The 15,828-nt window shown below is 38.8% G+C and overlaps 1 protein-coding gene across 1 annotated transcript; it reads right to left on the minus strand.

Annotated features, from left to right (window-relative positions):
• Positions 1–8,894: 8,894 nt before the first annotated feature.
• Positions 8,895–9,061, minus strand: LOC108136887. Its single transcript, XM_017258345.2, is given in 2 exon segments — positions 8,895–8,938; positions 8,941–9,061. Coding segments are annotated over 2 exon segments (165 nt in total).
• Between the last annotated feature and the right edge of the window lie 6,767 nt (positions 9,062–15,828).

Raw genomic sequence — 15,828 nt, forward strand, 5'->3', positions numbered from 1 at the left:
ATAGAAAGACAACTTTTGGGAAAGTTTCATGCAGCTAGCTTTAAAACTGAGAGACTAGTTTGCATAGAAACGGACGGACAGACGGACGGACAGACGGACATGGCTAAATCGACTTTAATAGCGATGCTGATCAAGAATATATATACTTTTTAGGGTCGGAGATGTCTCCTTCACTGCGTTGCAAACTCCTGACTGAAATTATAATACCCTCTGCAAGGGTATAGAAATGTATAACTTTACTGTTTTTTATGTTTGTTTTTGTTGTAGTTTTTCGATATATAGTAATGGATAATTATTTCAGAATTACGGTTTAAATTTCATCAAAATCGGACTACTATATTATATAGCTGCCATAGGATCTATCGAATAATTAAACTGTAAATCATCATAGCTTCAATGTTTTTAAACATACACGCAAGTAAATCATAATTTCAACGTTTTCAAGAGTATTTAGGTTTTGAATAGCTGCAAGGGTATATGAACTTCGGCTTACCGAAGTTTGCTTCCTTGCTTGTTGTTGTTGTTTTTCGGCTTTTTTACTTTGGATTGATTAGTATATTGCGGAGTGAATAAAGGGAACTAAAACGGCCGAGTCATCGCTTAGCATGAAAAAGTATTTAAACGTAATTTCTATTATTGGGTGATGTTATATTTAATCATTAATTTGATTATTTGTGAGATATATGCCAATTGAGAAACTTCCATGTGGACTATCGAAGAAATTACAACAGTTTGAAAATCTGTACCCTTTAAAGAATATAGTCCCCTCTTGCTTATAAAAGTCTAATATTTTTATAGGAACCCTCAGATCTTAGGCAACCAAAATTAAATGAAACAAGAAAGAAGCAAACTTCGGCAAGCCGAAGTTCATATACCCTGCAGCTATCGCAAGAATTAAATATTTTTGAAAACATTAAAATTATGATTTACTTGCGTATTTAAAACCATAATTCTGGAAATATTTAACCATTGCTATATGTCGAAGAACTAAAAAATTAAAAACAGCAAAGTTATAATTTTTTCAATTATTTTTCCGATTGTTCCTATGGGAGCTATATGCTATAGTCGTCCGATTTTGATGAAATTTTAACCATAATTCTGAAATATTTAACCATTGCTATATGTCGAAGACTAAACAAAAAATTAAAAAACAGCGAAAGTTATGGTATTTCAATTATTTCGATTGTTCCTATGGGGCTATATGCTATAGTCTTCCGATTTTGATGAAGTACAACCATAATTCTGAAATAAATTTAACCATTGCTTTTATGTCGAAGAACAAAACAAAAATTAAAAAACAGCAAAGTTAATTTTTTCCATTATTTTCCGATTGTTCCTATGGGAGCTATATGCTATGGTCGTCCGATTTTGATGAAATTTAAACCATAATTCTGAATTATTTAACCATTGCTATATGTCGAAGGAACTAAACAAAAAATTAAAAAACAGCAAAGTTATAATTTTTCAATTATTTTTCCGATTGTTCCTATGGGAGCTATATGCTATAGTCGTCCGATCCGGCTCGTTCCGACTTATATACTACCTGCAATAGAAAGACAACTTTGGGAAAGTTTCATGCAGATAGCTTTAAAACTGAGAGACTAGTTTGCATATAAACGGACGGACAGACGGACAGACGGACAGACGGACGGACAGACGGACAGACGGACGGACAGACGGACATGGCTAGATCGACTCTACTAGTGATGCTGATCAAGAATATATATACTTTATAGGGTCGGAAACGTCTCCTTCACTGCGTTGCAAACTTCTGACTGAAATTATAATACCCTCTGCAAGGGTATAAACATAAAATTTAAAATAATATATATTTAACTATGTCTTCATGCTTGTTGAATTTGGATACTAATTTTGATTGTTTTTTAATAGGCAGGGTATTGAAAATTTATAGTTTAACTGTTCTACAATCTTTACAGGGTTCTTAATTTTTTTACTTTTTGCAAAAAGTTTCAATTTTATAGGCAGTAAATTCTGAAATATATCCTTGTTTTTCAATAGTTGCAAGGGTATATTCACATCGGCTTGCCGAAGTTTGCTTCCTATCTTATTTGATTCACATCGGCTTGGTGAAGTTTGCTATCTATCTTGTGTTAATTTTTAACCGAAAGACTGTATTAAGTTTGACTTACCAAAATTAGCTGACATTATTGTTGCCATTGGAACGATCGAATAATTTAAGTGAAAATCATCATCGCTTCAATGGTTTTTAATGGGTACTCATATAATTCGAAATTTAGATGTTTAATTTTTGCAATAGTTGCAAGTGTTTATAAACTTCGGCTTGCCGAAGCTGGCTTCCATTCTTGTTTTAATTTAAACTCTATTATGATGAAGCCTGCATTCACAAATCAGTTGCTTCCCGCAGATCAAGCACTTCTTCAGATCGTGCGCTAGTCTTTAATTAAGCACGTGAATAGTGAACCAAGTTGTTTTCTGAAAAGCCCAGTTAATTAGTCTAAATTACCAATCAACTGAGATCTTTCACAGCGGACAAAACAACGAAATGAAAGCGGACCCACAAAATGGAATCCACCAACAGAAAAAGGCAGCCTAGTAAATTAGGTAAGGAAAGAAACGATCCCAAACGAGTCGTCAACACAATTTATCATCTTGAGTTGCTGGAGGTTTATTTATGAACCACGAGTGGGCGGTTGTCCCCTCAAAAGGACGTTGAAATAAATGGCGGAAAAATAAAAAACGAGTCTTTCGCTGCAGCTCCAATAGGCCAACAACTTGGGCATTTAGGTGAAAAACTAGATGAGGATATACCCTGCAATGAGACATAACATTGTCTTTATTTTAACTTCAAATTGGCATTCATTGCAGCCCATTTCCCTGGGAAATCTACCTGATATTTGTGGGTGGAACACATTCGTCAGTGAGTGTTGACGGCCATTAAGCCAAGCCCCACGCAACTCGCAGGGTCGCGAGACCTCTAAAAAAAGTGAGAAATAGCGCTGACGGGCCAAATGTATGCAATAAAAATTTTTCAACTCACGCACACACACTGCGCGACCGCCGTTGCGACGTCTATGGGCAGTGTAAAAAATGACAGTCAGCTGGTGGTAAACGTGGTAGCAGGCCCATTGGCTCCAGGCACGATTATTAATCTGGAGTGGAATTTGGGAGCGCCGAATGAAACTGAATCGTCGTGTTTGGACGTACATTATGAAAAAGCGACATGCGCTGCAGCATTTAGCTCCCGACATCCACGTCAAACTTTTCATCCGGGCTCCTCTTCCCTGGCAGCTGCACTGTGCATTCTTAATCGAAACTGGCGCAGAGAAATTTAATTTGCAACTGATTGATTACGAGCGATTTAGTGAAATTTCCCCAAGGAACTAACGGAATGGCCGATGCGATGGTCGTCGCGTCGGTCGGAAAATCTTGGGCTTTTGGGCTTTGGGGCGTCCCGCTTGACTTTTGACGCTCAAAGGTCCCCGACTTGGAGCTGATTGAATGCCGGATCTTGGATAGGGACTGTCGTGGAAAATGTATTTTCTTGCTCTGCTCATTGAATATGCGAAAAGAGTTCAACTGACGGATAAAAAGAGTATTTGCTTGCCTTTGACATTTTACACCCACACACATGGCCTTAAATGAAATAAAATTCCGTGCTGCGCTTTATTCTTGTTTTCCGCTGTGGCCTTTGTTCCAGCAGCCTCGGCAATATTTTATTGTTTCGGACAGAGAATCATTTATAAGCATCTATATCTTAAACTTTGCCAAGTTCTTGTCAATTCATTGAATGGCGTTTATAGAGTTATTCTTTGGCTCGGCAAAAATCTATCTCTGCTCCTGCAGCCTTCTGGCTTCGTTTTTCATTTGGCGAAGCATTTTTTACTTTTTGCTGTCCCGTTAAGAAATTAGCTTGCCATTTTATTTTCTTTAGTTTTTGCTCCCAAATAAAAGCCGAAGAAGTGAACAGAGAAAGTTTTGGAATTACCATTCTTGGCAGATCTCCTGTACCCCAGGATTCTTAGCCATTATTAAGAAATGCTTGTCCGAGGCCAAGTTGGAATAATTGAGATGTTGCCAAATCACCAGAAACTTGGACATCCTGGCCATTGCCAAATTTTTCGTTCCTGACTACTGACATTAAGGCAGGGTCAAATCGGAGGGCCATATCTAAGTTAAATTACATAAAACCACTAGTCAAATCCTTGTCTTTCCTCTCTGTCAGTTCTAATTTTATGGCCTCATTGGCTTGTCGAATTAATCGAATATTCATGCATTCCCTTCCGATGGCGCCAACGTAACCGGCTTAAAATATGTCCCATCCCAAGAGCTTAATTCGTTTCTTCATCAGATATTATTTATGTCGCCTTTATTACTCCACTGAAACTTTTCTTTGAGCAGCCCTAATTGGAAATGAAAATGGAAAATTAATATTGTCCTTCCTGCTCCTTCAGTAAATAATTAAAAGTGAAAACGACTATCCAACGTGCAGTTAAATTTACCTTCGTCCAGTGACAGCACAGAACAAAACGCCCTGCTGCATTCCTTACTTTAGCTCGTTAAGATGGACAAACGAAGTTTCATCCTCTGTGTAGTTCATGAATACAGTATTCAAATTTCTCCAGCAGAACGAGATATACTGCAGTTGTGAGCAATCTTTCTTGGGAATACATTTGGTTAAGACACACTAAGCGAGCATTGTGCTCACAACCAGCGGATGTTCATATATGTCGAGGTGCTCAGAGCCCCAGGTCACGATGCTGGCACACCAGCTGGCTTCCACGTCCACAAGTCCTGGAGCGGCTGAGCTGTTCATCATTGATGGCAGACATAATATCAAACCAGTCACTGGCTGACTGGGTTTCTGAAAATAAAATGAAAAAGATTTCGCTGGCAGGCGCCCTTTTCCGGTATAACACAGCAACAAGGGAAAACCACCAGCTCCCCGAAACATAATGGAGAATGATATGCGAGCACAAACAAAATTCGCCGCCAAAGTACAAAGGAAAAGTCCGTTAACTGTGCGAGAAACGCTCACTTTGTGGCACTCTTTGGAGGATGTTCAGTCAGAGCACACGCCCCTCTAGTCAACCAAGGGCCAAGGAAACAAACAAAAAGGAGTTGACGGATATGCAGCCTCGAAGCACGCAAATGGCTCGACTCGGGCTTGAGGAATAGCTAGTGGGATTGGTAAAAGGATGGATCTCGAAATCGATTGCTCACGAGCTGGTAAGCTGCGTTGGGGCACAAACCAGCACAAATTGATAGGCACACGGGCGCATTGCATATACTGTCCGATGCCAAATCAACTTTTCGTGTCCTTGGTGCCACCAGCAAGAACACCTGCGCCCCTTCCGTATTTGCCTGCGGTCTGGACAACTAAATAAAAGGGAAGCATGAATGGATGACCAGCAGCGCAGCGCTTAGAAGGTCTCGTAGTTAGCATCAATCTGGACAAACAAAACCCTCAGCACACATCTACCATTCAAAACCATGTGCAAATTGCTGGTGGGTTGTTGGGAGCTGAGGTCAGCCAATCAAGTCTCTGTTTACACAGGCAAAGCTACATTTTAAGGCAACAGCACTGCTGCAGCTTTGTGACACGGCCTTTGGCAGGCGTATCTCCTTGGGCCGATGAATGGGAGAACGAAATCAAAAAATTAAGCATGCTGCAAAACTACCTTTTAAAACCGCCAGGCCGGTCGCTTGGGCAGGTAGCATTTATTTGCCACAGAACGATGCAAAATGCAATAAACATGAACTCGAGCCCAGTTGCCATTAAACGAAGCATGCATTTCCCTTCAGCCACAATAAGCAGTTGTGCAGCTGCAAAGAATAGTGCAGGGTTGCTGAGTGCCGGGCTTTGTTGTCCATTTACGTCAACAGTTCCATTCAAGCTGCACACAGCCAGACTGAGGGAGTGGGCCAAGAGCTTGCTATTTGCCGAGCAGTTTCAGATAGATACATAGATAAAATTGAACTGGGATTTGGGGATTGCGCAAAAGTAACTGAGCAAATTTCCGCAGATAGTTGAGCTCGGAGCTGCTTTTGCTGTAGTGGCCCGAGTTCTGCCAGCAGCCAGGCAAATTGAATGCTGATGCACAGCATCAGCGCCGAACGCAGACCACCAAATGTTGGCTAAGCTGGAGAGATGTGTGCTCTTGCTAAGTGGCCAAAGTGCGTTAAATTTAAAGTGCGCTCATAAGCCGGCGCTGCGCCATGTTCGACAATTAAAGACATGGCCAGAACTATATCGACTTTGCTACCCTCCTGCACTGCCAATGCTTGTTCCTCGCTGTCTGGCTGCCATTTACAACAGCGGGAATTGCATCTGACACTCTGCGCTATTTCACACCGGAAAGACAGCGACACACGAATTCGCAGCACAGGACATCAGGACATAATATGTACAGTCTGCGACTCCATCCAAGGACTATCCGTCGTGGACCCGCTTTGGGGCGCCCACGTTGTGTACGTAAGGACGGACTGATTCACTCTTCTTTCACTTATTTTTGACGCATATACCATCGTCTTGCGATGTCTGCTAGAAGTCGTTCACTTGCAGCATCCAAAAATCAGGAAGTCCCTATTTAAAGTTTTACGATAGGTACAATAAAAACAACAAATCCCTAGTCTTTTAGAATTAAATCGAGCAGTTTCTGAACCCAGAAATATGGGCGGCTATATCCAGGCCATGGAAGATGATATTCATAGCCCTTGAAGAGCAGAAAGTTATTGTTTCGATACTGAGAAATTTCCGAGCCTATAAAATATTTATATTCTTACTCAGAATCACAAGATCACGAGAGTCGATCTAAAAGATTTCTTTCTGTTGCAGGTAGTATATAATTCGGAACGAGCCGGATCGGGCGACTATAGCATATAGCTCACATAGCAAAAATCGGAAAAAGAAATGAAAAAAATATAAGTTTGTTGTTTCTTAATTTTTTTAGTTCTTCGACATATAGTAATGGTTAAATATTTCAGAATTTCGTTTTAGGTTTCATTAAAATCGGACGAATATAACATAAAGCTTGAGAGCAATAAAAATATTTAATTTTTTTTTTTATTTTTTATTTTCTGGCTTCTTAAAAAATTCTTTTTGACTTATTTATACTTTGACAGTTCAGAAATACGCTTTTAATTTTATTAAAATCGTAAAACGATTTCATATAGCTGCCATAGGAACTATCGAATAATTGAGCTGCAAATCTTGATAGCTTCAATGTTTGTAAACATATACGCAAGTAAATCATAATTTTAATCTTTTCGAGAATATTTATTTTTTGAAACAGCTGCAGGGGTGTATGAACTTTGGCTTGTCAAAGTTTGCTTACTTTTTCTCTTTTTTTTAATTTTAGGAAACAAATAAAATGTAGAGAGAATACCAACCAACTGTCCAAATCCGTACAGCAAAATCAGACAAACCTCAAACACAGATCAAATAATTAACTCAATAGATCTGAAGAAATCAAATAAGTACACAGCCAAAAAATGCCTTAAATTTTTGCGTTTAATTTGCGTAAAGTCTTTTAGGATATTATAATGAAGTGTAGACATAAAAAAAAAATTAAAAAATAAGAATACCTACTTTTTCACAAGTATTGCAAATGTTAATGTTGTCAGGATGTCGCGTCCGAAGCCCTGGAATTGCCCATATAATATTGCTTAAACCAGCGATTTAATCTCTGAATTAAAAAGACACCGAAATCTGACATTTTGACCTTATTGTTTTTATAGCATAAACACATTTTATAAAAAATACACGTACACATAAAAATATACGATCGTAAAAATTTCAAGTCTCAAGTTTTTAAACGAAACCCAAAAACGGTATAGAATCAGACGGACATGGCAATATCAACTCGTTTAATCATGCTGATTAAGAATATATATACTTTATAGGGTGGGAAAGGCAAGGGTATAAATGTCACATGTTTCTTGAACATTTTTTTTGACAACAAAAAAATGAGTGAGATCTACCTCTTGAGCCTTATTGGAAAGAAACTCGCGCTTAATGCTATAAGCGCTTAAACCAAAAACTTAGTATATATTTACAGAATAACGAAAATGGAAGCTAGTCATGGAACGGACTCGAAATGATATAAAACCATATGATATAAAACTTTACGAGGCAAATACGCGAGCTTTATTACAAATTCTTTAAAAACTACCAAATGTTTCACATTTTACATGGTCTTTTCCAATGGCAGCTTTAGGATGTCGTCCGATAGGCAAGGTTAGGTTAGGCAATACGATATGAAAAGTTTTAACAATCTATCTTTTTCACTGCGAGAAAGTTCGGCATAGACAGTATGCTCCCGCAGCTCTGGGATATAGACAACCGATTTTAATCCAATATCTAGGCTTTAATTATTAATACTTGAACTAAAAAAACACCAAAAATGCAACATTTTAGCCTGATTTTTGATATAGCAGCTATAGCATATAGGATGATCTGCGTACACATACAAATATCGACTGCTTGAGTTTCAAGGTTTCAAGTCTAAACTAAACTCGCAAACAGTATAGAAACATACGGATTTCTAAACATTTTTTATAATACCATCTGCAAGGGTATAAAAAAATCATCAGTTCCATCTTACTTGACCCAATCTGCTGACAATGGTTAGGTTTAATTTTTCCGCTGCTGCATTGAAGCGGGCCCGAATCGCTTATTGTTTGTTTTCGTTTGTCGCTTTTTTGTACAAAACCAATCCGAAACCGGGCTTGCATTTCGCACTGTCAAATTAAGCACAGACCGCAACTAATCCTATTTTAGTTTTATTGTTTACCGCGGAACATTTTCCCATTTCAGATGCGATTTAATTTCATGTCAAACATAAGCTCTTTCCTTTCTTTCTCGTCAATTTTTATGTATTGTTTGCCTCAAACAACTCGCACGCGCACACACATCAACGCCTGACAAATTGTTTATTTTGGCGTTTAAGTTCTGCTTTTTTAATGCTTTGCATTTCACTTTTATTTCGGTTTTGGGCTTGCCAATCGATGGCATTAGTGAAGAATCAATTGAGCGATGGCAGCAATCAAAACCGTAAGCCATGAAACCAAAACCGCACATCAGTTGTGCCCCTTGTTGGTTGTTGTTTTAGGTCGTGTGTGCTTCGGTGGGTGTGGAGTGGTGTGGTGTGTTGGGGTGTGCGGAGGGTGCATGTGCCTCTTTGTTTGCACTGGGACTTAAATTGCCTTTGACAGGCTTTTCAAAAATATGGTTCTTATTAAATTTATATTTGTCTGCTTGAGTTGCCAACTTAATAGGAGTACATTGGGCGGCCCAAATGTGTACGAAAACAGTACCCAACGCCTGCTTAGTATTTCTCATTGGCCTGCTATGAAAACCGAAATTAATTACGCACTTTCGGTTTCCATTCTCCACTTTGTCAACGTCTAATTGCTGCTTTACATATTTTCTCATGCACTCGGTTGTGCCAGGCGAGGCATTGGGTTTTTCACTTTTTTATTGTCTGGTCGCGTTTAAGTTTTCGTTTCGGTTTGTAGTTTCGTTTTCGGCTTCTGTTTTTGTCGTTGCCTCTACTAAAATACGTGCAACTATTTTTTATGTGCATTTCTGCTGCTGCCTTTCTGTTGTTGTGCTCGGTGAAAATTCTAGCTGCGTATTACCGTAAAAGAGAATCACTTTCAGTTAAATTGAAAGTTTGCCAAAGTCGGGTGAATGAACCTTCAATCTGATAAGCTCACACAAAGCACATGAAGAGGGACTAATGGACACCTCCACTGTTGTATAAGTTGTTTCCTAGCTTCTACTCGTGTTAATCTCATCAGCAGCTTGTTAATTTATTTTGAGTTAAAACAGAAACACGTTCCATGGATTTGTGTGATCCTGAAAAAACTGTTCCTAAGCTCCCACCGAACTTACATGTTTCACGCGTACTTAACATTAATTTCACTTTCTTTCGCAACCGCATACACTCGCCAGAAGAGAATGAACTTTAATGGCGGCGAAAAGGGAAAGGGGAACAAGTTTGATATCAACATAATTAGTCACGTAGTTGTTATGTTTCTTTTAATGCGACGACGTACGCGCTCATAATGCCCCATTATGAGTGTGTGGCAGTCGCAGTCGCAGTCGCCGCAGCTGCAGATGTTATAAAATAAACAAATTATAGACGAAAAGGAAGTGCCAAAGACTTCGCGCTGGCAAATGCCAATAACTTGTAATTAACGTTATTGCCCCACCGCGGAGGCCATTAGGGCAATGCAGGTTGCGGTAAGAACGGGCAAGCCAACTCAACCTCACCAAACAGCCAGAACCCGCCGAATCTCTTGGAATAATTTAAACTTATATTGTCATCATAATTATGCGTAAGCGAAACAATGCCCTTCCGCTGATGTGGGAACCGCTGTGGCTACACAGCCGTTAAGTAGTCAGGGAAGCGATTGTCTAGATCGCATCCACCAGATTCAAGATTCAAGATTCCAGTTTCCAGTTTCCAGATTCCAGATTCCAGATTTCAGATTTCAGATCCCAGAGACCAGATCCCAGAGACCAACAGCTAGGTGGAAGATTTATGCACTCACCAGGCAGAACTTTCACGAAAGTTCACAGACCACAGACCGTTGCCAACAAACGTGAGCGGGCTACGTGAGGCGCATGCGTGACCGACTCCGGCGCTCAGTGGGAGCTGGTTCGGCTTGAAAGTAAAATTAGTGACTGCCGGGGAGGCGTGAAAATGGCCCAGCACTGCAGCGCGAAGAACATGGCAACTGAGTCCCAACCGGAGCAGCAGTTGGAGCTGCAGACTGCCACTTGGATGCCATTTGCATGCGGCAAGTTGAAACGTGCATGAGAAATGCGGCAGGCACAGGCGCAGGCACGTAATCTGTGTCGCTGGGGCAAGGAATGGTCATAGAAATTATGTAGGGCCTGTGTGAGATGTTTTAAGAACGGCTCTGACCTTGTGCTACAAAATTTGTTAAGGCCTTCTCCCAGCTATCTAGTTGGTGGGCAACTCTTTGAATACCCAACTGTTCCACTCTACACCTACGAAAATGAATAGTGCAAAAACTTATGGGCTTGCTTAAAAAAACAAGTACATCGGAGCCTGAGCGATACAGACCATAAGATCAATTGATTTTCAGCAAATTTATTTATTATTGTTTATACGAAACAATGGAAAGTGTGGACAGCCTACTATTTGAACATTAATTTTTCTTTCTTCGTCATAAAATTGTAAAATTAACGCAATACCTCTTTACTATCTTAGGCACCGGCAGCAGATTGAGTATACATACACTTTAATATTTTTTATATAAATCTCAAAGAATAAAAAATCATTTTTTCCTTATATTAATAGAATAAGTTTTATATAAAGCTATTATACCAACTAAAACAAAAACAACTCTTGTTTTCCAAAGCATATTTAATAACTAAATAACTACACTTTACTCAAAGGGTCACTGATATTTTTGGTTATATTTTTTTTAAGTGATTGCTAGTTTAACTGGGCCTAGACTGGGGCTCAGTGCATCTTGCTGCTAACGGCCCCTTTTGTGCCGATGTTTTCAAATGGGCGAAAGCTGAATGGAATTTTGGCCATTTTCACCCACGACGGCACTGACGACGCTCGTCAAATGTAGTTCAGGCAACGAAAGCCGCTGCCACCGCTCTGCTGGTTGGCCATTTATCAAAAGGCTGCAATTGAAATGCTCGGCGCACATTTACCTCAGAGATCTGCTCGGCGCCAAACAGAAATATAAAACGCAACCGTCTAACTTGTCCAATTGAGTGGCTCGAGGACCGTGTGCAAAAAGGAATTCAATGCTCGTCTGAATAACTAAATCGCTTTAGTCAATTTTCACGGCGGAGGAGGGCTTTCCACGTAGCATAAGACTGTAGGCATTCGGGAGAGGGGCTGCGAATAAGACCCTCATTTGGGCACTAAGGTAGTGAAATAATTTTCGTTAATCGAAAGCTGCGGCGCACACTTAACAGCATGGCCGAGGTACGCCGTAACGGAGCCAAAACGGGCAGAAAAAGCCAAACGATCACGCTGCGCTCATAAAAAGACAATAAAAAAGTGACATTTCGGCCAAAAGCTATTGGCATAAACTCAGCCAAGGAAAAAGTCAACAAGCGCCAGCGAAAAGCGGTGCGGGAGGGTCGAAATCAAATCACGGCCAAAGTGGAAAACAACAATGCCGAAGCAGCATTATTGACAATTTACGTGGACTTGGCCATGACACTCGGACACTGGGCTCCTCTCCTTTTTTCCGATCCACCAGACCACCGCTGGCTGGCTTGGCTGTTGCTTTTTGTCGGCGACTGTTGCCCCCGGTCGTCGATTGGCGATGACTGCTGACTGCTGGCTGCTAGCTGCTAGCTGCTGGCTGGTTGGTGCTGGGCTTGGTGTCTCTACCCACACGCAACGTGCAAATAAATTGGAGTGCGTGTGAGCCGTCTGCTTGTGCGGATGTATGTGCGTCTTGGCGAGAAAAGTGCTTTATAAGTGCCACTCCATCAAATCAAAATCAGCCGATTCAACAAAATGAAAGTAGTTTTAGTTTGTTCTATGCCGGGCGCTATTAAATTGGATGTCCGAATGAAAACATAATTACACGGCCAGTAACAACAGCCGCTCGTCACTGAAATTGAGAAATTTTTAAACTAACGAATGCAGACATAGAATTGATGATCTGTCGTGATGTTAAGTTTTTTCCCCCACCTCCTTTTCCGCGTCACTTTTTTCCCGACTCCTGCTCGGAAAACGTGCTTGAATTTGCCTTACTGTATTCGCTGCTCGGTAAAACATTGATTCCTTAATAGCGTATGACTGTGTGGCAAATTTCACAGCTACTCGGAAATAAAAAGAAAATATCGGTATAGTCGAGTTCCCCGACCACAAGAAACCGTTTACGCAACCTTCATCGAAATACCCGCAACAAATAGATTTGTCAAGACCATAACACTCAAACTATGGGGGCTTCTACCTAGCGCGTTAATAAAATCAAATTTGTGTTTTGCATTTTTGTATGGATACGTGTTTAAAGAATCTTTTAAATTACGAAAGTTATCCCCTAAAATAGGGTGTGGTCGAGTGCGCTGGGGCGCTCAAGAAAAAATTTGAACGTATTTTTCTCGAACACAATTTTTTGACCTTACGGAATTGATTCCAACCAAACGTTTGACCAATTGTCACAATTGTCAATTTGGTACAGCTGGTATCAGGGTCTTGCTTATGGCCCGTAAAAATACCACAAAATATTCACAATTTTTTTACTCAACAATTTGTGGTTAAAAAATTTGATTATTTTTATTTTACATACAATGGCACAACCTTTTTATATGTTTTAATTTTTTTCACAGTTTTTTAAGGGGCCACAGACAAAAGTATATAAAGGAGAATGAAGTTTTACATTTTTTCTGAGCATTTGAGTGGACTTCCGCAGCCGAAAACTTCGTGTTTGACGCGCTAAAGTCTTCTTTCCCTCTTTAAATATTCCGATTGTAAATTTTTTTACATAATAAATAAAGATATATAATAAATACTATAACCAAAAAAAATGTCAGGGCCTTAACTCAGTTGTTTATTCCAAAAAAATCCTAAAAAAAAATCACGTTTTTTCGGTTGCAAAATGCAGAAACCACCCCTTAAAGGCGTAAGAAAGTCGAGCCGTCCCATACAATGATTCATCCACTGCGGTCTTTAGTTATTTAAAATATGAAAATATTAAAATTCATGAAAAAATTTTCATTTGACTATTTTTATACACTGGCAGGGAGTATTATAATTTCAGTCACACAGTGAATGAGAAGTATAAAGTATATATATTCTTGATCATCGCTAGAAGAGTCGATCTACCCATGTCCGTCTGTCCGTCCGTCTCTCCGTCCGTTTCTACGCAAACTTTTAAAGCTATCTACATAAAATTGTCCCAAAAGTTGTCTTTCTATTGCAGGTAGTACATAAGTAAGAAAACGATATCGTATAGCCGTCATAGAAACTAGCGAATAATGGAGCTGCAAATCATGATAGCTTCAATGATTTTAAACATATATGCAATTAAATCATAATTTTAATGTTTTCAAGAATATTTAATTTTTAAAAAAGCTACAAGGGTAATAAACTTCGGCGTGCCAAAGTTTGCTTCCGTTCTTATTTTCAAATCAAACACTTGTTTTGGCAGTTATTAAGGAAATTTAAATTAAGCACGATCAGTTACAGTCAGACATGCCTTTATGTGTGCTTTTGCAACAGATGTCGCTTTCGACTTTATGGTTTCTGCGCAGCAGATGCTGGCGCCATGTGTCTGAGGAGTAACGAGGAACTCTTCGACGTATAGTAATGGTTAAATGTTTCAAAATTACGGTTTAAAAATCATCAAAAACGGACGACTATAACATAAAGATCCCATGGAAACGACAAAAATATTAAAATAGTTTTTTTTTTAAATGTAACTTTTTTATAAATTTTTAGAAATTCTTTTTGACTAATTAATAATTTGACAGTTCAGAATTACGTTTTTAATTTTATTAAAATCGGATAACGATGTCATATAAGAACTATCGAATAAATGAGCTCAATAGCCCAGATATTTTTTTTCATTTTTATATTTATATACAGTATGACTTCTAGTTTAAGTTAATTAATTTTAAAGCTGTATACCTCACAATTCAATAGGTTTTTCTCTTATGCCAATTATATTTTTGCTCACTTTTTTGATAAGTTTAATGGAAAGACTAGTTCAAAAAAGTACATAGTTTAAAAGAGATTGTTCGCCCAAAAGATAATGAAAAAAGTGTTGAGAAAAGCAGACAACAAAAGCCCAAAAAACCGCTCTGCCTGTACTATTTCGGTCCGCTTGTCTGTTGACTGCTCACACAAAGCCGAGCTTTGTGGACAAAGTTTATTCTAGTCAAACTGCTTCCGTCTGCGGAATTGACCCAGAAACACAAACAAAACGAAAAAATGTTTAGAAACTGAGGAATATAAAGTGGCAAAGTAACGGGCCCCCATTTGCTAAACCTCCTGGAGCTTCTGAGTCCCAAACAATTATTATGTTTGGGTTCAAACAATGTATTAATTGATATTAAATTATGTCTGCATACATATGTACTATATATGCATATACAAACTTGACGTTTCCTCCTCACACCCGCCATTAAAAACTCTTATTTTCATTAGTTGTTTTAACTAGCGTTTTTTGGGTATTCACATTAATTACAAATGATAAAGATTTGGTCTCTAACAATTCACTGAAGGCCAGTAGCGAACCTCTTTGTTATTCCATTTATTTTATATATTTTGTTTGCTCACAAATATGTTTTCGCATTTAAACAAATTATTAAAAGTGGCCTAATGTGATGATTAGGAGCAACAACAATACTGAAATCGACGATCAAAATTCGAATTTATTAGTATGAATGCGCCAGCTACATACAGCTACGGTGCACTTTTTAATGATTTAAAAAAAATATAAGAGCCATTCACACTTTTTTGTTAAGTTTTACTTCAGAAAATCGTACATATTAAAACTTATTACAAACAAGAAAGAAAGTAAGCATAGACAAGTTTATTAACCCTTGCATCTATTCCAAAATTAAACATTCTTTAAAACTTCTTATTAAACCCTTGCAGATGGTATTATAATTTCAGTCAGAAGTTTGCAACGCAGTGAAGGAGACATCTCCGACCCTATAAAGTATATATATTCTTGATCAGCATCACTAGTAGAGTCGATCTAGCCATGTTCGTCTGTCCGTCTGTCCGTCCGTTTCTACGCAAACTAGTCTCTCAGTTTTAATGCTATCTGCATGAAACTTTCCCAAAAGTTGTCTTTCTATTGCAGGTAGTATATAAGTCGGATCGA

Source organism: Drosophila elegans, unplaced genomic scaffold (genome assembly GCF_018152505.1).
Source record: "Drosophila elegans isolate 14027-0461.03 unplaced genomic scaffold, ASM1815250v1 contig_641, whole genome shotgun sequence".
Lineage (NCBI taxonomy): Eukaryota > Metazoa > Arthropoda > Insecta > Diptera > Drosophilidae > Drosophila > Drosophila elegans.